This window comes from Mastomys coucha, unplaced genomic scaffold (assembly GCF_008632895.1).
Source record: "Mastomys coucha isolate ucsf_1 unplaced genomic scaffold, UCSF_Mcou_1 pScaffold5, whole genome shotgun sequence".
Lineage (NCBI taxonomy): Eukaryota > Metazoa > Chordata > Mammalia > Rodentia > Muridae > Mastomys > Mastomys coucha.
Window position 1 is genome coordinate 64,634,825 of NW_022196911.1, and position 21,449 is coordinate 64,656,273.

General features: G+C 46.7%; 3 protein-coding genes and 1 pseudogene across 5 annotated transcripts in view; 2 read left to right on the forward strand and 2 right to left on the reverse strand.

Annotated features, from left to right (window-relative positions):
- LOC116077736 (cytochrome b5 domain-containing protein 1) overlaps window positions 1–18,762 on the reverse strand; it is a 34,600-nt gene extending 15,838 nt beyond the window's left edge. Inside the window, exons 1-4 of one of the 2 annotated variants that reach the window (XM_031352502.1) lie at window positions 18,174–18,762; window positions 18,011–18,087; window positions 17,666–17,884; window positions 14,219–17,084 (exon numbers count right to left, since the gene is read on the reverse strand). In XM_031352502.1, coding sequence (XP_031208362.1) covers window positions 16,854–17,084; window positions 17,666–17,884; window positions 18,011–18,087; window positions 18,174–18,333 — 687 coding nt within the window. In that variant the 5' untranslated portion in view covers window positions 18,334–18,762 and the 3' untranslated portion in view covers window positions 14,219–16,853. Of the gene's footprint in view, window positions 1–14,218; window positions 17,085–17,665; window positions 17,885–18,010; window positions 18,088–18,173 lie in introns of those variants that run through there. The other variant, XR_004113317.1, reaches the window with a different exon arrangement.
- Window positions 7,622–9,527, forward strand: LOC116077138 (annotated as a pseudogene). The gene is made up of 2 exons (XR_004113174.1): window positions 7,622–7,689; window positions 9,171–9,527. The product of XR_004113174.1 is annotated as a putative 60S ribosomal protein L37a (transcript).
- A 27-nt stretch (window positions 18,763–18,789) lies between the features above and the next one.
- Naa38 (N(alpha)-acetyltransferase 38, NatC auxiliary subunit) lies at window positions 18,790–19,712 on the forward strand. The gene is made up of 3 exons (XM_031352505.1): window positions 18,790–19,006; window positions 19,214–19,397; window positions 19,555–19,712. Exons 1-3 carry the CDS (start codon window positions 18,926–18,928, stop codon window positions 19,665–19,667), a joined length of 378 nt encoding a protein of 125 aa, XP_031208365.1. The 5' UTR covers window positions 18,790–18,925; the 3' UTR covers window positions 19,668–19,712.
- A 561-nt stretch (window positions 19,713–20,273) lies between these two features.
- Window positions 20,274–21,400, reverse strand: Tmem88 (transmembrane protein 88). The gene is made up of 2 exons (XM_031352504.1): window positions 21,028–21,400; window positions 20,274–20,906 (listed from the first exon to the last, which is right to left on the reverse strand). Exons 1-2 carry the CDS (start codon window positions 21,235–21,237, stop codon window positions 20,637–20,639), a joined length of 480 nt encoding a protein of 159 aa, XP_031208364.1. The 5' UTR covers window positions 21,238–21,400; the 3' UTR covers window positions 20,274–20,636.
- Between the last annotated feature and the right edge of the window lie 49 nt (window positions 21,401–21,449).

A 21,449-nucleotide genomic window follows, 5' to 3' on the forward strand; every position in this document is an offset into this window, starting at 1 on the left:
AAAAAAAAAAAAAAAAACTTTTAAAAAACTTAAAAAAAAAAAAGTGTGTGTGTATGTGTGCGTGTGTGTGGCCAGAGGCCACACTGTATTCTCTAGAGCTGGAGTTAAGGTAATTGTGAGCTCCCCAGTGTGGCTGCTGGGAACTGAGCTTAGTCTTCTGCAACAGCAGTATATGATATTAATCTCTCAGCCACAACGGTTTTCTTAAAACCATCCTCAAATCCATTCCTTAAGAAGTCTTGGAGGAGGTAGGACAAGAAGAAACAAGGGCAGACAGGGCTGGAGAGATGGCTCAGTGGTTAAGAGCACTGACTACTCTTCCAGAGGTCCTAAGTTCAAATCCCAGTAACCACATGGTGGCTCACAAGCATCTAAAATGAGATCTGATGCCCTCTTCTGGTGTGTCTGAAAAACAGTTACAGTGTACTCATACACATAAAAGAAATCTTATAAAATAAAATAAGGTAGAGGAGTATACATTTGAAGTGGAAACAGGGGGATTGAATGAAAGGCCATCCACAGCTACCTAGAAAAACTGAGCCAATCCAGGCTAGGGGAGGCAGCCTTAAAAGAAGAGGAGGAGTGGGGAGGGGAAGAACAGGAACAAATAGGACATACTTAAATATGGAAAACTAAAGCCTGCTTTCAGGAGACTGTAGCAAGAGGGTTCTAAGTTCAAGACCAGCCTACATTATAACAAAACCCTGCTTCAAAAAGTAGGTTTGGCACCAGTATTTCAAAGGAGTCCTCTCTGATTAAACTGCTATTATTAATACATTTAAAATATATACAATTTTAATTTAAATATTAACAAAATAACACTGTATAAGTGTGTTACTAGTAAATATAATATTTTATATCATAAATATTAATAAAATAAATTAATACAATAAAAAGCCAGGTATAGTGACACACATCTTTAATCACAACATTCAGGATGCAAAGGCAGACATATTTCAGAGAGTTTTAGGTCAGCCTAGCCTACACGACTACTTGCAGGCCAGCCAATTCTACATAGTGAAATTCTGTCTTATAAAAAAAAAAAGGGTTAGGGGTTGGAGAGGTGGCTCAGTGGTTGACAGCAACCCTTCCACATGAGATTTGAAAAATAGTTTTAAATGAACAAGAATGAGGTACAGCAAATACCTTTCTGATATTGTGTATGAGAAGGTCTTAAGCTACAATGAGAAAAGCCATAAAGGAAATTCCTTATACATTTAACAAAACTAAAATTTACTATGTAGAATATCATTAAAGACAACCAGGGGCCAGTGAGGTGGCAGGTAAGGTCACTTTATGACAACCCTGGTGACCTGAATTCAGTCCCCAAAAGCTGTCCTCTGACCCTCCCTCTGTATGCTGTGGCACATGCCTGTGCACAAACACACGAGAGCGGAAGGAAGAAAGGAAAGAAGGGAGGAAGGAAAGAAGGAAGGAAGATATAAAAGATGTAAAAGACTGAAGAGCTAGACTCATGGTTAAAATGGCTTGCTCTGGGATAACCGTGGCCCACACCTTTAAGCCCAGCACTCAGGAGGCAGAGGCAGTAGAATCTCTGAATTCAAGGCTATTCTGGCCTACACAGTGAGCTCTAAGACAGCCAGAGTCACACAGAGGGACCCTGTATCATAAACAAACAAACAAATAAAAGCCGTGTTCTTTCAGAAGACGAGAACTTGGTTCTGAGCTGCTGCATCAGGCACCTCACAGCTGCCTTTAACTCCAGCTCTGTCTGGACACGCTCTTCTATCTTCCGTGGGAAGCCACGTGCACATATGCAAGATTTTTATTTCACGTGTATGAGCATTTTCCTTGTATGTATCTTTGTATGCATATAAAATGCACACTATGCCTGGTGCCCACAGAAGCCAGGGAGGATACTGGAGCCCCTGGAACTGAGTTACAGACAGTTGTAAGCTGTAATGTGGTGATGGAAACTGAACCCAGGTCCTCTAAAAAGACAGCAAATGCTCTGCACTGCTGAACCATCTCTCCAGTCCCTGAGTATTATATTTTTTAATAATACTTAGAGATAACAGAAACTAGTTTTTTTTTCTTTTTTTCTTTTTCTTTTCCTCCTCCTCACTTCCCCCCCTCCCCCAAGACAGGGTTTCTCTGTATAGCCCTGGCTGTCCTGGAACTCACTCTGTAGACCAGGCTGGCCTGGAACTCAGAAGTCCACTTGCCTCTGCCTCCCATTTGCTGGGATTAAAGGCATGCGCCACCACCGCTCAGCAAAACTAGTTCTTTTAAGTGGAAAGAGATTTTATATTTTATCACTTGAGAAGTTGAGATAGTCAGATCTGAGTTCAAGACCAGCCTGGTCTACATGGCAAGCTCCCAGCCAGGCAGAGCTACACAGTGAGAACCTGTCATAAAAAGAAAGAAAGAGCCAGGCAATGGTGGCACATGTCTTTAATCCTAGCACTTGGGAGGCAGAAGCCAGCTGGACTACAGAGTGAGTTCCAGGACAGCCAGGGCTACACAGAGAAACCCTATCTTGAAAAAACAAAACAATAATAATAATAACAACAACAACAAACAACAAAAAGAAAGAGAGAGAAAAAGAGAGAGAAAGAAAAGAGGCAGAGCAGAGGCAGGCAGATCTCTGAATTTGAAGCCAGCCTGGTCTATAGAGTGAGTTCCAGAGCTACACAGAGAAACTTTGTCTCAGAGAGAGGTGGGGGGTGGGGAGAAAGGGAGAAAGGAGAGGAGAGACTTTGCCCAGGAAATGATGAAATTACAAAACTTGCTGAAAGGGCCAGAAAAGCGGCACAGCAGCAGGGTCGAGGGTAGGCAGCACATTGCAGAACTGGCCCAGCAGAGCTTTTCCTGTCTCTACTTACTGTGGCCAGGAAGCTGTTGGTCAACGGCTGGTTCCACAGCCCCTCCAACAGTGTCAAGTGGTAGGAGTCAGTGAGTAGAAAGGACAGTTACAAGGAGAAGAATCAGCTAAGGCTTCCTGCTTGCTTAGAAATGAGGTCTCGCTGTGCTGCCTGGGGCATTCAGGTAAGCCTCCTGTCTCAGCTTCCTAAGTAGCTAGGTACTATAGGTATGCTACACCTGGCCACAATGTTTCTTTTCTGTTTCTTTCCTTTCTTGCCTGCCTTCCTTCCTTGAGATAGGGTCTAACTCTGTAAACCTTGTAAACCTTGATGATTGGCTGGCCTTGAACTCACAGAGATCCATCGGTCTCTGCTCCCTAGTGTTAGTACTAAAGGTGTGACATTTCGCATACTCAGCTGTTTTAAGTAAAGACCTCTGGCTCACTGGGATGGCTCAGCAGGTAGACACACTTGCTACCAATCCTCACCAGTGACCCCCCTCCACACAAACAGAAATATAATTTTAAAAACTGAATAAGAACCTTAGAGAAAACCGTAACACCACCACCACCATCATCACTAGAAGAATATAGCAGGTTACGTAGGTGACTCGAGGGTGGCTGCTTGTCCTTACGGAGTCGTGCTTGGTGTCCAGGAGCTTCCCTGGACAAGCACTCATTCAGGAAGTGCCTCACTCCTTCCAATAGCCTTCCTTCAGCAGCACTGACCTTCACAGTCTCCATTTTAGGAAGGTGAGGTGAAGGGTAGTTAAATTGCTTCTCCAAGGTCCGAGCTATTGAGAGGTAAAGTAGGCATTTAGATGCCAAATTCATGGACCTGGATACAAGAGGAAGTTGGGTGATATGTTGACTCTAGGAATACCATTATTAGAATTGTAGGAATTAAACCGAAAAGGAGGTGGCTTCGAGAGGGTGACGCACTTGCTTTTGGATGTGCTAGCAGGATAAGACAGACATCTTTTACCCCACCTTGCTATGAGCTGTGAATAACCCTCACTGTACTTCAGGTCCCAGAGAGGAGCCCATCACTGCTGTAATAACACCATTTCTAGTGAAGGAGTGTGTGTAGTCTTCCAATACTTTCAGGGCTGTCTTGCAGACAAACTCCTCCCTTCGCTTTCTAAGGAGCTAACAGATTAAAAAGAGGAAAATAGATGCGCGAAATTGCTGCCTCCTCCTCTTCCTCCTCATCTTCCCTCCTCCTCAAGACCTGGATTGCCTGACTATTTGAATAGAAGAACTGAATAGCCATATACAAAGTTGAGTTGTACTTTATGTATAAATGCTTTATTAATAAAAATATTTTATTATACAGATTAAGCATCTCTAATATGATATTTAAAATGTTTCAAAGTCCGAGACTTGAATATCAACATGATACCCTTATGTTGGGGTCACAGCAAAAATGTAGGCACACTAAGAATGTTGAATTAAGTTACCTTCTGTCTATGTATGTAAGATTTATGAAACATTGTGTCTTTGGAGTTTAGATGATCCCATATCCAAGATCCTTCATAAAGTATATACAGATATTCCATAATCGAAAAACATCCCTGTCAGTTTGTTGCAAGCATTCAGGAAAATGGACACTCGAAGTTTCCTGTTCCCTGGCCATCTAGAAATGCCTGGCTCCTGTTGTCAAGCCCATAGCAGTCCAGCGGAGTTACCTGGCACTTTCCCAGCTGTCAGCTCTCCTGCACCGTAGGCTCTCTAGATTATCAGACACTTGTTAATGCCCCTGGCTCCCGCCTGCCTCTGCATTTGCGCTAACCTTTTTTTACTATTTAGCTCACAATATATGGGAAGCAAGTTAATGTCAGATTAAAGCAGATATAGCTTATATATTTACAACTAGTTTTTAAGATTCCATATTTAAAAACTGTATAACCAGGCCGGGCGGTGGTGGCGCACGCCTTTAATCCCAGCACTTGGGAGGCAGAGGCAGGCGGATTTCTGAGTTTGAGGCCAGCCTGGTCTACAGAATGAGTTCCAGGACAGCCAGGGCTACACAGAGAAACTCTGTCTCAGGCAGAAACCCTGTCTCAAAAAACAAAAAAACAAAAACAAACAAAAAAACTGTATAACCTCCGAAATCCATCCTAGAGCCAGTAATGAAGCTACCCTGTGTCTTTAAGGAAAGGACTGTCAGAGTCAGAAAGGTGGGCAAACCCTGCCACTTACTGACTTTGCCTCTCTCCCTCCCTCCCAGCAAGCTCCTGGTTCCTCCAGCATCAGCCTTCTGTGTGAAGTCAGCCTGTCTCCTTGTAGTTAGAAGGGAACTGGCTTTAAAAAGGCATTGCCTGGAGGAGAACACCCTCACTAATTGCTAGTTGTTCTGAATAATCAAATTTACAGTTAGGCTGTTTCTCTCTTTGGAGAGATTCCTTTTAGATGATTCCAAGGTGAAAGGACTTGTGACCTTGGTTATATTTTTTTAAAAAAAGAACCCTAAACTTAAAGTGCAGGAGATGAACTTCAGTAACTGTTATTCCCCAAACCTGTCCATTTCCTTGTTTTGCTTCACTTTGCATAAAAAAGCTCAACTCTGACAGGACATGAAACAAGCACATTTAACTTGACTTAAGTCTCAGAGAGATACAAAACTATTTGGTTGAAAATAGAAATTTAGTTCCAACTACGATCTACTAATTTTCTAATCACGATAGATATTCCTGGGTGCTAAATATGGCCACATCTTAGGTCATAGCAGGAGCAGATTCTGTCCCAGGCCGTGCTCAGGGCTGTGTTTGTAGTCCTTGCTGTCACTGTCACAAGTTGTCCCTCTTTTGTGGCTGAAGAAATGGCATCTAAGAAAGTATTCTGTACGAAGTTACTAATCAAGAATATTCTCCCCTTCTAAGAAGTAGCTAGATGTTTTCTGACATCCCATGCTTCCTCTGTGTGGTTGCAGCCTGTCTCCTGTAACAGACACTACCCAGGGGCCATTCCCAACCTCCACAGATACTTAAGACATAGTCTTAATATTGGACCCCACCCAACATTTCACCGCTCCTGCCTCAAGTGTGCCCCTGCATCTGTGGTACCAGTCTCTTTCTCACCTCTAGCTCTTCCTGAGTCTCCCTTCCTTCTGCCCCTGCCAGGCTCTGCTCAGATCTCATTACTCACCAGGTGACCTCATCCTTAGCTTTGGCCACAGTTACTGCTGGCCAGGAATTCCTGACTGAAGAGTCCCAGAGCACTAGTCCCAAATATTTTCATGTCACAAAGTTACCACAAACCAACTCTTTCAGCCTCCGCTTCTTACTGTTACACTGTCTGTCCAGCCGCTCAGGCCAGACAGATCCTTGGGTGTCATTCTTGGCTCCTCCCTGGGCCTCTGACATCTGCCAGGGGAGTTACTCACTGTTCCTCCTCCTCCTGCTACTTCTCCTCCTCCTCCTCTTCCTCCTTCTCCGGCCTCCACTGTCCTAGCCTGGCTGCCTCTGGGTCTCTGTGATGGCTGCAGCTATCTCAGCCTCATAGTTGCCCCCACCTCCCCACTCTATTCTACTCTCTCCTGACTTTGTAGACAGCTTTTTGAAATGCTTATCTGCCCATGTATGGTAGTGCACACCTTTAATCCCAGCACTGAGGAGGCAATCAGTCCATTCTCTTAAGTTTGAGGCCATACTAGTCTACATACAGAGTTCCAGGCCAGCCTGGTCTACATGCAGAGTTCCAGGCCTGCCAGGGCTACATAGTGAGAGTCTCCCAAAATGAACGAACCCCTCCCTCAAAATAAATATGGGGCCTGCAGATGACTTAGCAGGTAAAGATGCATACTACATAAGCTGGACATCTGAGTTTGACTCCTGACACAAGGTAAAGGAGAAAACCCACAGTGGAAGGAAAGAACAGACTCATGTAAATTGTCCTATGACCTACACATGCACACACATGCACAGATATGAAAAAAAATTAAATGTAAAAAATAATTGTAGGTGGTTGTGGTGACACACAGCTTTAATCCCAGCACTTGGGAGGCAGAGGCAGGCAGATCTCTTGAGTTTGAGGCCAGCCTGGTCTACGGAGAGAGTTGCAGGACAGCCAAGGTTATACAGAGAAACCCTGTCTCAGGCAGAAAAAGGAAAGTCATACAAAAAAAATAATTTTAATGCAAATCTGAAAATGTCCTTCCCCTTAGAAAGCTCTTAACTCTGAGTTATATACTGTAAAGGGATAAATATTATATCAGTTCTTTATAAGAGCAAAGTAGAACCCTGGCCTGGTTGACAAAGCTTCCGTGACCTGGCCTGGCTTCTCTGCCCTCCCCATGCTGCACATCCTTCTCTCTAAGGCTTTCGATCTCCTCTACCTGCCCCTACTCTCTTCTGGCCTCTGAGGGCACTGAACACATGTGAGCCACCACGTGGGTGCTGGGAATTGAACCTTGTCCTCTGGAAGAGCAGCCAGCACTCTTAACTGCTGAGCCATCTCTCCAGCCTCGTGGTAAGAATCTACTCCTTAATTCTAAGGAAGCCTTTGGGAACTTTACTGACTCCCTGCCTACTGTATAAAAGTTGGAGAAGGATGGCAGGTCCCAAGCTTCACCGAATCTCCCAATAAACTTTTGTTTGTTTGATAAGCTATTTCTCCACCAGAGAAATGAGTCAATTTAAGTCAGATTAGTTTATACTAAAGGCAGGTTTATTGGGAAGCTGCTTTTGGGCGAGTTCACTGGTCCCAAGGACTGAGAGGCGAGGGGAGTTGCTATAGAAGGGAGAGAGTAGGGGCAGGGGAGCAAAGAGAAGCAGAAGAAAGAGCAGGGAGACCAAAATGACTGGATTATATAAGGAAGAGCCTCTGCTGGAAGGCAAGTTCACACTTGGGGCAGAATATGCCAGGTAGGAACTGAGGGATGCTGAGATATGTAAGATATGCACCTCTGTCCCTTGTCCCGGACCCTGAAACCAAGCATTACTTTGTTTTTTTCAAGATAGGGCTTCTCTGTATAGCCCTGGCTGTCCTAGAACTCAAGAGATCAGCCTGCCTCTGCCTCCTGAGTACTGGGATTAAAGGCTTTCTGCTACCACTGCAAAGCTGTATTTCCCAAAAATACCCACAGGAATTGTGGTGGTTTGAATGCAAATAAAGAGTGGCATCATTAGGAGGTGTGGCCTTATTGGAAAAAGTGTGTCACAGAGGAGTAAGTAGGCTTGAGGTTTCACAAGTCAAGCAAGGCCCGGTGTCACTCTCCCCCCCCACCCCTGGCTGCCTTTAGATCCAGATGTGGCACTACCCGCTCCTTCTCCAGACCATGCTGCCTGTGTGCTGCCATGCTTTCTGCCCTGACAATAATGGACAAAACCTCTGAACTGTAAGCCTGCCCCAATTAATGTTGTCCTTTATAAGAAATGCTGTGGGAGCCAAGAGATGGCTCAGTGGTTAAGAGCACTGGCTGCTCTTTCAGGGGTCCTGAGTTCAAATCCCAGCAACCACATGGTGGCTCACAACCATCTGTAATGGGATCTGATGCCCTCTTCTGGTGTGTCTGAAGAGAGCTACAGTGTAGTCATATACGTAAAATAATAAAAGAAAGAGTTCCTGTGGTCATGGTGTCTATTCATGATTTTACTTTTTGAGACAGGGTCTCATGTAGCTCAGGCTGACTTTGAGCTTACTAGCTGTGGTTAGCCTTGACCTCCCTGTCCTCCTTCCTCCACTTCACAAGTTCCTGAAATATTCTTAGTGTCATGTAGACACGCTCCCTACTGAAAGATAAGGCCTTCTTCCCTCTCCTCCAATGTGAAGAAGACGTGATCCACCCTCACCCTGGTTCACTCTTAGAACCTAGCTCTGATACGGTGAGGAAGAACAAGCTCGCCTGTGTAGAGGCCCATATGAAGAAGGAAGAGGTCCTCCAGGGTTGGGGTGTAGCTCAGTAAAATAGCAATTGTCAAGAATGTTGGCGGTCCTGGATTCGATCCCATAGCATTGAAAAATGGTTAAGAAAATGGATCCTCCAGTTTCCAGAAATGTGCTCCGGTTCACGAATTCACAAAGTGATGGTGTTAAGGTCTCGGTCTAGGGTGTTTGCTGACAGCAACGGAGTGGAACGGCATCCTATGTCTACTGTGCAGTGTGGTATTGGAGGCATGATGCCGTGGTTAGTGGATGGACTATTTCCATCTTGCTTCAAGGCCCGGCTCTGCCAGATGGTTAGTTGTATGGCCTTTACAAGGTACTTAACATTGGTGCTTCAATGTCCTTTCATCAGTTTAAATTAAAAACTTGGGCTGGGTGGTGGTGGCGCACGCCTTTGATCCCAGCACTTGGGAGGCAGAGGCAGGCAGATTTCTGAGTTTGAGGCCAGCCTGGTCTATAGAGTTGAGTAGCGCACCGAGAAGGTCAGGATCGTCGGGAAATACGGGACCCGTTATGGTGCCTCCCTCCGGAAAATGGTGAAGAAAATTGAAATCAACCAGCATGCCAAGCACACTTGCTCCTTCTGTGGCAAGACCAAGATGAAGAGACGAGCTCTTGGCATCTGGCACTGTGGTTCCTGCATGAAAACGGTGGCCGGCGGGGCCTGGACCTACAACACCACCTCTGCAGTCACAGTGAAGTCTGCCATCAGGAGGCTGAAGGAACTGAAAGACCAGTAGAAGCCCTACCGTCTGAGATTCACCTAGCCTGCAATAAACGGGTTATTTACGTAAAAAAAAAAAAAAAAAAAAAAAAACTTGAACAGGCGTGATGGCGCACACCTTTAGCCCTAGCACTTGAGAGGCAGAGAGGCAGGCTGAACTCTGTTTGAGACCAGCCTGACCTTCACAGAGAGTTCCAGGCCAGCCAGGATTATACAGTGGTATTCTTTCTAAAAAAAAAACCATGCAAAATAGTTGTATTTACTTCTAAAGTCTATTGAGAGCATAATGTGATTAATTACAGAGAGAACTGCACAAGTAAATTTGTTCTCATGTATGTATAACTTTAGTTCTGTCTCAAATGGTTGTGCTAGGTATAGTAGCTCATACCTATAATTCTAGCCCCTTTGGAGGGATAGTGGAGGGGTTCAAGTCCTGCCTCAGTTGCACAATAAGTTCAGGACCAGACTCTCTGTCTCAAAAAAAAAAAAAAAAAAGGACAAGATCCAGTGATCTTTTTCTGGGCTGGTGTGGTGGCTTACCAGGTAAAGACACATGCTGCCAAGTCTGGAGACCTGTGGTGACTCCCAGGACCCACAATGTACAGGAGAATCCCTCCCCCTACAGGTTGTCTACCATCCTACACATGTGTGCCGTTACATGTGCAAACCCATACCTATACCTAAACACTATAAACATAGAAGTGTAATATAACTTTTTTTTTTTTGGTTTTTCGAGACAGGGTTTCTCTGTATAGCCCTGGCTGTCCTGGAACTCACTCTGTAGACCAGGCTGGCCTCGAACTCAGAAATCCGCCTGCCTCTGCCTCCCAAGTGCTGGGATTAAAGGCGTGCGCCACCACCACCCAGCATAATATAACTTTTTAAAAGGCTAATGATCTTTTCTATTTGTTCCACGAACGTATAAACCCTGAAAGGCAGGATTGTTTTCCCATTCGTTATGATCCAAATACCTGGAACCAGACAGATTGCAAATTAACTTTTTGTTAATAAATGGATGCATAGTTCACTTCACACTGCTGGTAAATGGAAGGTTTCGCTGGCTCCTATCCAGTGTCTGTATGTTTGGGGTGTCAGAAGACACTGTCCCGGATTCCTCTGAGCCTATATATTCCTCTGTGCCACAATATAAATCATTTCTTATCAAACCTAGTCAATGGTGGCCTGGGTGACCCCTGACTTTAATTCCAACATCCAGGAAGCAAAGCTGAGCTATGAGCTAGGAAGCATAGCTCTTTGTGAGCCAAGGCCGCCCTGGTCTACCTCAGAGTTCCAGGCAACCCGAGCCACAGAGTGAACCAGTCTCAAATAACAAAGAAAAAGAAAAACAAACCACCAGTAACAACAAAACCTTAAACTAAAGGTCTGCTAGAAATGTTGAAACATTTTTGCCATCTTGATGTAGACACTGCCATTTCTCTGCCTCCTTTCTCCTGAAATCCAGGCTAGGAACAGAGCAGTCAAATTGTTGATGACCAAGCCGGGCATGGTGGCGCACGCCTTTAATCCCAGCACTTGGGAGGCAGAGGCAGGCGGATTTCTGAGTTCGAGGCCAGCCTGGTCTACAGGGTGAGCTCCAGGACAGCCAGGGCTATACAGAGAAACCCTGTCTCGAAAAACCAAAAAAAAAAAAAAAAAAAAAAAAAAAAAAAAAAATTGTTGATGACCATGAGGATTCAAAAGAGAAAGAGGCCATTCTTGGGACTCTGACGATCTAGTGGGATCACAGTTTCACTAACTGCAGACCTCTGGTTATGTGGATAGATTTAAATCTTTGCAGTTAACTCCAACAGCCAGCTTTGTTACATGCAGCCAAATACTGTGGTGTATTAGGGATTAATACTCACCCCTTTAGGCTGACAAGTCTAAACATGTCATGCTTCCTAAATTGTTTCCGATTTATTTTATATGTGTGAATTCTTTGCCTGCAAGTATGTATGTGCACCACTATGTGCCTAGTTCCCTTAAAGGCCAGAAGACAGCATCAAGTCCCCTGGAACTGGAGTTACGGATGCTTGTGAACTACTATGTGGGTCCTGGGAACTGATCTCTGGTCTTCTGCAAGAGCGACAAGGGCTCTGAACTGCTGAACCATCCTGTTAATGTTCACTCCTGAAATAAGCATTTATTTGTTAAACTCCTAGGTCAGGCACTGGACGATTACTGGGGACACAGGGATGATTTAGGTGGACAGCTGGGTTCCCACTGAGCAGTAGCTCTCTGAGGGCACTAGATGGCACAGCTCTGGGCCAGGAAGACACATGGTTGTAGCAGTCCCTCATCAGTCTTTTCCCTGCCCCCAGTTTAGCAGTGCCCCCTCATTTATTCACATTTGAGCTTTGTTCTTTAGTGTTTCCTATGTGCCCAGTACTTTGCGTATCTGTCTGATCTCTGAGATGAGGACCTTTGGGTCCCTTAGGTTTTAGACTCTGCCTTCTTACACTCCTTGTTCACTCTTGCTGATCTGGATGCAGCAACCTTATTCAGATGTCATGACTGGGGGCTATATAGTCGCCAGACTAAATAAGCTGGAAATATTTGAGCCTCGGCTACAAGGCACAACCAGGTCAAAGACCTCTAGCATAGTTGTAAAATACTCCAGACCAGTCGTTAACTCCAAAGATTAAAACATTAGGAATTCCCGTTGTGGGAACACAACAGATATGATATGGGTTGACACCGATCATTAAGATGGTGCCGGGCACCCTGTTTGTGACTTCTCAGGCTTTTAAAGTCTTGTTACTCTTGTATGAGTGAAACTGCTACTGTAGGCAGGGGTTTGGGCTCTTTGGGAAATCTGGTGGAAATTATCTTTGCTCAAAATAGCATGCATGCGCGTACACACACACACACACACACACACACACACACACACAGAGGCATATATATTTAGAAAGTTTCAAGATGTCATGAGGTAGAGCCTTTTTCTAATTGGTATTTTACCTGCAAGGAATATATGCTTATTATCACCAATGAAGTGTGTCACCACCACTTTGCAGAAAACTGCCAACTGGGTCCTTTGAAGCTGCTATGATTTGCTGAGGACAATCGCTCTTAACATTCCATTCTTTACCCATCTCCTTTCAGTACACACGAAACAGCTACCCCAGAAGGACGTATCCCTATACCCATGTTCTCTGCTTTCCAGATCTCAGCTTGAAACAGGACTCACATATTCCTCATGTCAAATATCCAGTTTCAGAACAAGACAGCACCTACTGAAAGCAATGGGTATTAATAAACCAATAGGATATTTTGTTCCTTATCTGTCTACTTTAGCCCTCCTGCCCCTTCAAGGGTCCCTCGCTCATCCATATATCAGCTTTGGTTTTTAGTGTACTTCTAGTACCTTAAAATCAGCTAGCCAGGTGTCCTGGGTGCTGTTTTTGTCATCTTGACACAGCTAGAGTTATCTAGGAAGAGGAGTGTCAGTTGAGAAGATACCATAGTAGGGCATTTTAAAATGAATGACTAGTATTGGAAGCCCCAGTCCACTGGGAGTGGTGCTGCCCCGAGCCAGCTGTATTTTAAAAAAAAAAAAAAAAAAAAAAATAGGCTTAGCAAGCCATGGGGAGCGAGCCAGTAAGCACAAGTCCTCCATGGCTTCTCTCCAGGCTTCCAGCCTTGAGTTCCTGTCCCGGTTTCCCTTCACAATAGACTGCAACTGTAAGCTTAAAAAACTCTTTCCTCTGCTGGGCAGTGGTGGCGCACGCCTTTAGTCCCAGTACCTGGGAGGCAGAGTCAGGCGGATTTCTGAGTTCGAGGCCAGCCTGGCCTACAGAGTCGGCTACAGGGCTACACAGAGAAACCCTGTCTCGAAAATAACCCCTTTCCTCCCCAGGTTGCTTTTGACCCTGAGACACTGGGCATGGTGCTACATGCCTGAAGACCCAGGCAGGACTCAGGAGGCTGAGGCAGAAGGATGGGGAGTTTGATGTTAGCTTGGATTAAACAGTACAACTGTCTCAAAACCTGCCTAAGCCAGCACTGCAGCCCGCCCAGTGGTCTTACTCCACACTGGAGCGTTGAAGATGCACGCTCTCCCCTGTGAAGGTTAAAGGGGACTAAAAAAGCCAAGTGCCCAAACATGAGATCCTCCTCTCCTTTCTAAAGTACACCCCAGGCCACACCCACCCACCCACCCCCTAACACTGCTTACTACTCAGCTATAGCCCAAGCTGTACACACAGCCACACTTCAAGCCCACCCTATCCAATAAATGACCTTTTTTTTTTTTTGAGATTTTTTTAAAAAAATGTACACGTGTCAAATTCCTTACAAGTAGAGTTACAGATGGTCCTCTTAGCTTACAATCTAATCAATGTTCTTAACCACTGTGCCATCTCACTAACCCCAGATGTGACTTCTTAAAGTATTTATGGAAAAAAATTAAAATCAGGCATAAACTTTATGCTCATGGAGTGGTGGTCATGCAGGTTTTCTTCCTACTGCCCTCCCCTCTGTGGCCCCTTCTAACTTCTCTGACTTTGGTTTCACAGCCCTACTCTCCTGACTCTTAGGTCATTAGAGCCACCTGGTGGCCATAGAGGAAATCACAAGCGGATTACCCACAGCTATCTCTGATGCCGGAGTCTGCAGGGTAATTCTGAGTCCTGGCCCTGTAGAAGGAAAGAAAAAACAAACAAACCACACCTGTAGATTGAGAGCCCAGAATAGGGCCAGGATTGCTACTGTCTCTTAGTCTCACCTTGCCTTCAAGACACATCAGGCCCACTAGTTATTGCAGACAGATGAATTCCTTGATATGAGTTCATTCAGTCATATTTATTAAGCAGCAGCTATGTGCTCAGCAATGAGAATACATAAATGAATGAGGTTTCTGCCCCTCATGAGCTTACAATCTAGCAGCCAGCCATTTTCACCCAGTCTACATAGTTTTAAAATGATAAGAACGCAGAAAAAAAAATGCATACTGCTGAGGTGGGGCCAAAAAAGACAAAGAAAAAAAAACTGAATAATTAGGATAATCAAGGTGCAAAATAGAAGGACATGATACAGGACAAGGACGACTATCTATGTGGAGGCCATGGGCAAGGAAGACAGAGCCTGATTTATGCCAGCCTTTTTGAATTTAGGCTTTTATTCCAAAAGCATGAAAAGCCTACTGAAGATCCAAGGTAGAAAATAAGATTTTTGTTTGTTTGTTTTTTGGTTTTTCGAGACAGGGTTTCTCTGTGTAGCCCTGGCTGTCCTGGAACTCACTCTGTAGACCAGGCTGGCCTCAAACTCAGAAATCTGTCTGCCTCTGCCTCCCAAGTGCTGGGATTAAAGGCATGTGCCACCACCGCCCGGCTTAGAAAGTAAGATATTTAGGTTTGTGAAAGCAGAGGTAGAAAATGGACATCAGGAAGTTTCCCAGGAATCTGAGACAAACGAACAGATTCCAAAGGCTTCTTAGAGATAGGATTGATGAGTGCTTGGGCATACAGTGTGTATTTCTAACAAGAAGGTGGGAACAGGCAAGTGATCTCTGAGTTCCTGGCCAGCCAGGGCTACATAATGAGACCCCACCCCCCACCCCCAACATGAGGCACACCCCCACTCCATCCCAGGACAAAAAATCTACAAGTGGGATGCCCTGGAAAAGAGCCACGCTTGGGGAGAATGAGCCCCAGAAATTCCCTGAGGGTGTCTTGGGAGAACTGCTGTGTCTCTCAAATAGTTTAAGACTCAGAAGAACATAGATCATTTCCGAATTTACTAAATATCACGACTGATTGATCCAAACAATTTATGGGCTCTTAGGTTGCATGGGACTAAGTGAAAGTCTTCAGCGCCAGTAGATTAAGAAATCGCTGAAATGAAATCAAGAGTTTGAGCCCACCTTTGTTCGTGCTTCCTACAGTCACCTTCTCAGAAGACTCACTTCGTCCCACCCAATGTCTTATGGGGGTCATGGTACCTTACCCTGCAGCCAGAGGCCACAAGCTGGGAAGATGCACACTCCTATTTGCCTGATGCTGTGGCAGGGACGTTCACTGACCAGTTGCTATATTGTTGTTTTGCTTTTGTTTGTTTTGAGACAGGTTTTCTCTATGTAGCCCTGGCTGTTCTGGAACTTGTTTTGTAGACCAGGCTAGCCTGGAACTCATGTGATCCACCTGTCTCTGCCTCCCCAGTGCTGGGAGTAAAGCCACCACACCTGGCACAATGTCAGTTAGTCTTAATTCCCCTCCTCTGTTAGGGATAAAGGGAATCAGATGTAGCCAGTCACCATGAGAACTGTCTGCCTCTCTTAGCTCCCCTCTTTCTGATCCCAAAAAAACACTTTTAGGGTCACCATTTGACAAATTCAACTCTGTCTTTCTTGCTGTCTGTTAGTGGCAAGGCCTACTGGAAAAAGAAGGTGCCCCCATTTTGGGTCCCTCACTACCATGTCTGGATCTCTAGGCCCTTTCTCCATTCTGGTTTTTCCTGGAGTCAGTAAATATCTATCTTCTTGTACCAGAACAGTCAGAGAGAGATCTTATGCTATCAACAGGAAGCAGCCTCAGTAAAAAGTGCTTGAATGAAATTTAGCCTTCTCTGCCTCTGCCCCTAGAGTACTCTCTTACTTAACTCCCTTTCAACATGAGTATACAATAGCTCATATTTCCTCATCATGAAACAAGCCTAGGACAAGCTCACATTCCAAATACATGGTCTGAGAGCAGCCATCAGAGATGCTAGCACTAGGCAAAGCTACTGAGAATGTTCCTTTACACTGAAAGATGCCGGACTTTCAGAGTTGGGCAGGTTTGTGCATTGTGGCTCTACTACAACTAATCAATGTGCACTTGTGCTACAGAGCCTTGGTAAATTCCTAAGGAATTACCTATGAAATAGCATTAATGTATTCACTTTATAGGATAGCTGTACTGAACAGCATAAAACTCCAGCATAATTTCAATCCTAAATTAACTGCATTCACTTTTCCTGGGACACCAACTAGTAAACACCTTCAGAAAGGAAGTCAACCATCCACCACTGGCTGGTAATGCTAATTTCCAAATCCTGACTCTGTAAATCCCACCTTCCTACAAACACCTCATTCTTAACCTTGCCATAAAAATTCTTCCATCCCTTCATCCCCGTGCGTCTTTCTCTTACTACTAAAAAGTTTTGCATGAGCCTTACTTCCTCCTCACACTCCCGAGAGACTCTAGATCTCTTATTGGGATTCTTTCCTAGAACCCCTCTAATATTCTTTGAGCAAATCACTCATGTGCAAAAGAGCCAGGGATAAGGCCCTTACATGTCAGAAAGGCACAAGAACCACGGGCTGATTCCCAGAAGGGAACAGAGGAGTAGGCCCAGGCCCCACAGACCCACACCTCTTCTCCTCAAGGCATAGAAAGAGGCAAACTCAAACATCTTGAATCTACATGCACATCTCCTTTCCTATAGCTCTGTGAGGTCATCATTAAAGTAGAGCAGTATGGCAGGTGTGTGAAGTGTACCATCCATATTCAGGTAGTCAAACTCCTCTTCTTCATCCCGGATCCCATTTTCTTCCAGGGTTTGATCCATGATCAAATTCTTCCCTTCGTATTTCCATGTGTAGCTGGCAGCATGTGCATTATAGGGGAGATATCGGTGTAGGATTTCCCACATTGACTCCAGAGCCCCTACCTAAAGAATACAGAAGTATCCACCTCTATAATTATGCATGGAACACAAACGCGCACGCGCACGCGCACACGCACACACACACACACACACACACACACACACACACTCCCCAAAGGCCAGAAGGGTCCTTATACCTACATCTTTCAGGATTTGCTCTAAAGAAACTGGGACTAATGATAGAAGAGAACCAGTCACAAGAAACGACAGAGCTTGAATCAGAGTGCCTCCATTAGCAGATAACACCCTTCAGGCATCTCCTAGTCCCAGATAAGAAAAGTTGAAGCTATAACATACTATAGAGACACCACAGTCCTATCACTTCTAACAAATAAATGACTCAATAAAGTCAAAGCCGGTGACTCTCACGAGTCCATAACAGCATATAAACCCTTCCAAGGACCACCATCACTCAGATACTGGCCTGGATCTATGAAGGAGGCTGTGGTAGCTGTACTACATACTTCTAGAATCTCTGGGTGCCAGAAGCATCTGCTTTCCTGTCATGTTAATATGAAGAGAAGACACAGCTCCCAGAAGTGATTTCTGGTTCCTCTAGTATGTCCCTAGGCACCACATCTCACCTGCAGTGTGTGCTCCTGCGTTGTAAGAGTGTTAATAATGCGGATGTTCCGGGTCCGAGCAGACAGACGTCCCACCTGGTAATTTACCCCCTTCCACCAGGGTATTCCGAAATCATTGGCCCAGTCTGAACGGGGCAATGGAGGCGGGATATGCACGAAGCGGCCCCGCGGGGTGCGGTATCTCATGCAACCAGTCAGTGGATCTATATGCTTGCGAATCTTCAAGCGCAAGAGTTTGGAGGGAAGGAGAGTAGCAATCACTGTTTCGAGTTCTAGTTATTCCCTCCATCCCTCCTCCGCTCTCCAGTGCCGCTTCCACCAACCCCACACTCTCACAGGACTTACGTCTTTAGTCTTTGGGTCAAACCAGTGACTAATGTCCTGGCCTGCAACCTCCAGGATGGGTTTCAACAGTAGATCCCCTAAAAAAGGAACAGAGGCCATCAACAGCCGGCCACCCATGTGCCAGAGCCAGCTCTCCAGCCCTTCCCTAGCGTGTGCCCCTTACCTTTGAATTCCTGTGCAAGTGGTGTTAGATTGTAAACAAATCCCAGGTAAGACACCCATAGGTTGTCGGGCTGGTTGTGTTCCGCTACTTCTGACGGCGTGAAATAGCGACGCTGAAAATGATCAAAGTCTGGCCCCGCCACTAGGCCCCGGCGCGGCATGGCTCCTGTTCTACGAGAGGCACAGGTTCCCTCAGCTACTTTCTCGCTCCTCAGCAGTCTTAAAACTATCAGGTCCAAGAACTACCAGGAGTGCGTTTGTCGCTGACATGGAAACCATTGTCCTTTTCCGGCCACCGTCCTCTGGAGTTAACTATACATCAGCAGGGCGGGGCTTGGGCTGCGCGCGTTCACCGGGAGCATTCTGGATCCCGGCCTGGAGCATACTGTTGTTGAATTCATTCTTAGAAGAAATGAAGACAGTCCGTTTCATAACGAAGTGTAGGCTAGATGAGTTGGGGGTAACAGAAAATATCGACGAGGAGACTAGAATAGAGGGTTTTTAAATCACCAAAATCTCAGGCGTTTCTAAAAGCTGTTTAAGAAATTGCAGGTAAAGATCTCGCGATATTCTTTTAATAGCCTAGTAGGCCTTGGTATGAAATAAAATCTCGCGAGATCTCTGCAGTGGCGGAACCGCAGATGAGGAGGAATTGTGATCTCATGAAAGAGCTTGAGAGCACTCGCGAGATCTGACGCGCCGACCCTAAAACGCTCTTGGGAAGTTTAAGGCCCAAAGGAGGTCCCAGGGCCAATGGCCGGAGCTGGGCCGACCATGCTACTACGAGAGGAGAATGGCTGTTGCAGTCGGCGTCAGAGCAGCTCCAGCGCCGGGGTTAGCGAGGGCTCGGGTTCTGGTGGAGCACTGTAGCATCGACACCGGGCGGGGAGGGGAGGGGGAAGGTGATGGCGAGGATGGAAAAGGGAACTACAGTTCCCAGTAGCCAACGGGCTTCGGGCTGCGCCGCGAGGGCAGCTGGGAACTGTAGTTCCATGGGCGTGCTGCCGACACGGCGTCTGAGTGCTTGTCCTGCCCTAGCAGGACTCTGATGGGGAACCGGAGGACTCGCCGGCAGCTCGTGCAAGGCAGCAACTAGAGGCATTGCTCAACAAGACCATGCGTATTCGTATGACAGATGGAAGGACACTAGTCGGCTGCTTCCTGTGCACGGATCGCGACTGTAATGTCATCCTGGGCTCTGCGCAAGAGTTTCTCAAGCCTTCTGGTCAGTGCCCAGGGGATACACACCTACCTCCTCGGGAATGCTGAGGAAATTCACCGCAAGGCGTTTCCTCTTGCAGGCCTTACTGCACCCCTTATTTTCTGGGGCGAGACCGATGTTTGCCTGCTGGCCTGATACTGACTTTTTTTTTTTTTTCCAGATTCATTTTCTGCGGGGGAACCCCGAGTGCTGGGTCTGGCCATGGTACCAGGACACCACATCGTTTCTATTGAAGTCCAAAGGGAGAGTCTGTCGGGGGGGCCGTATCTCTGACCACGATTGCACTTCTCTTTGAGACCATTAAACCCTATGACCAAAGTGGCCCGTGTCTGTGTGTAAGTCCAATGTCAGGGTAGGGATAGCACACCCCACCCTTAGAGGTTTATCTCAGTTCAGGCGCTTCCTCAACCTGCCCCTTCAACCTAATGCCCAAGAATACCAAACCCTCCCTCAAGTTATGAGCTTAAGGCAGCAGGCCCTAGGGTGGGCCCCTCCATCTTCCCTCCCACGCTCCTGCTTCAGATTCTAGCGGGAAGGGGTGTCATCCTGCTCCGGAAGACCCATTGTTTCCCACCCCGGCCTGGCAACACTTAGTTCCTTTAAGCTGGGGTCAGAGAACGGGCTCGGGTCCCCAAGGGGAGCTGGGTAGGCAGCCGAAACAAGGCCCTCTCTGCGCTATTAATGGGGAAGTGACTTTGGGGTCAGGGCCAGAGAACTCTGGGGTCTGACCAGGAAGAACGGACTAATGCGATAAGGAAAAGGCAGGATGCTGGAAGATGCTCTCTGGCTTGCCCATTTGTAGTCTTAAGGATTTGTTTCCTACTCCTGAGCCCTGGGCAGGGGCGATTGGATATGTGCCACTCCTGTATTCAGAGCGCATTCATTTTACAATTTTTTTTTATTATTTGTGATGGTTTCTTCCGAGCCCTGTCCCTCAGTCCCGTAAAATTTGGAGTAGCTGCACCAGCAAAGGAAGGCACAAGGTCCAGCTCTCCTATTTATAATAGGGAAGGGAAAGATGTGCAGGGTCCAGCCCAAACGTTCAGGAATCAAATGTGAACGAGTTTTCTGGGACATGGGAATTTTCGCCAGCTTTGCGTCCACATTCTGCAGTTCCAAAGGGATGGTAGGATCTGACTCAGGCAGCGGTAAGGAGCTGGGTTAGGCAGTACACCCATGGGCTTCCTTCAAGTCCTTGAGAGACCAGGAGAGCAATCTACAGGATTCTCGACTCTAAGCACCTCAGACCCAGACCTTTCCCGGTGTTGGAACAGACCGGGAGCCTGGTGAGACCGGGATTTGCTTCGGCTGTGGGATGCGCCGGCGCCTGTAGAGGGCTCGGCTGTAGGGCACGAGGCAGTCGGCCAGGCGGAGGCGCAGGCAGAGGCGGCGGTAGGTAGCCAGGGCAAGCACGAGCAACGGCACAAGCAGTAGGAATCCAGTGACCAACAGGGCAGTGAAGCCTGGGTCCCTCAGATGCGCCGTGCAAGGGGGTGCCTGAGAGCGCAGAAACTGCGGATAAAAGACATCAGAATGGGCCACATTCTGCCCAGGAGGAAACAGCCCAAGTGGGGACATTGTGGCTCAGAGACCACCCGCCCACACACGCATACCCCTAGGGGCACAAGCTTACCTGGGAGTGGCAGAGAAAGCCGAAGCCTAACATGGTGACAGCAGGTAGCAAGATGATCCCCAGCACCAGCGCCAGCAAGAGGAGATTGAAAACAGCCACCAGCAGATTCTGAGCCGTTACTAGCACTGCACAGGCCCAGCAGTCTAGGGGATCCCGAGGCTCTGGGCCGCCAGCGAGAACGGGGCGCTGGGCTCCCGGGACCTCCGCCATGGCCTGGTTGGTTCCCGCCCCACATGGCTGCGGTCCTTATAGAGCCCTCTTTCCTGCCCCTCCCCCGGGCAGTCTCTCCCCACCCCGCCCCCCACTACCTTATCCTGGAATGCGGCTCTGGGATTAGGCATCCTCATCCTAAGGAGCAGACTGTGGTTCTGGACATTCCACAGGCTCCTCCGGGAGGGGCCGCCACCTCCGGGGGCAGCATC

Excerpts from the sequence above, each read along its gene's own strand:
- Naa38 (XM_031352505.1), top strand. The coding sequence starts at position 18,926 with ATGGCCGGAGCTGGGCCGACCATGCTACTACGAGAGGAGAATGGCTGT. Across the intron at positions 19,007-19,213 it reads AGAGCAGCTCCAGCGCCGGG|GACTCTGATGGGGAACCGGA; the intron begins GTTAGCGAGGGC and ends CTGCCCTAGCAG. Across the intron at positions 19,398-19,554 it reads AGAGTTTCTCAAGCCTTCTG|ATTCATTTTCTGCGGGGGAA; the intron begins GTCAGTGCCCAG and ends TTTTTTTTCCAG.
- Tmem88 (XM_031352504.1), bottom strand. The coding sequence starts at position 21,237 with ATGGCGGAGGTCCCGGGAGCCCAGCGCCCCGTTCTCGCTGGCGGCCCA. Across the intron at positions 20,907-21,027 it reads GCTTTCTCTGCCACTCCCAG|TTTCTGCGCTCTCAGGCACC; the intron begins GTAAGCTTGTGC and ends TTTTATCCGCAG.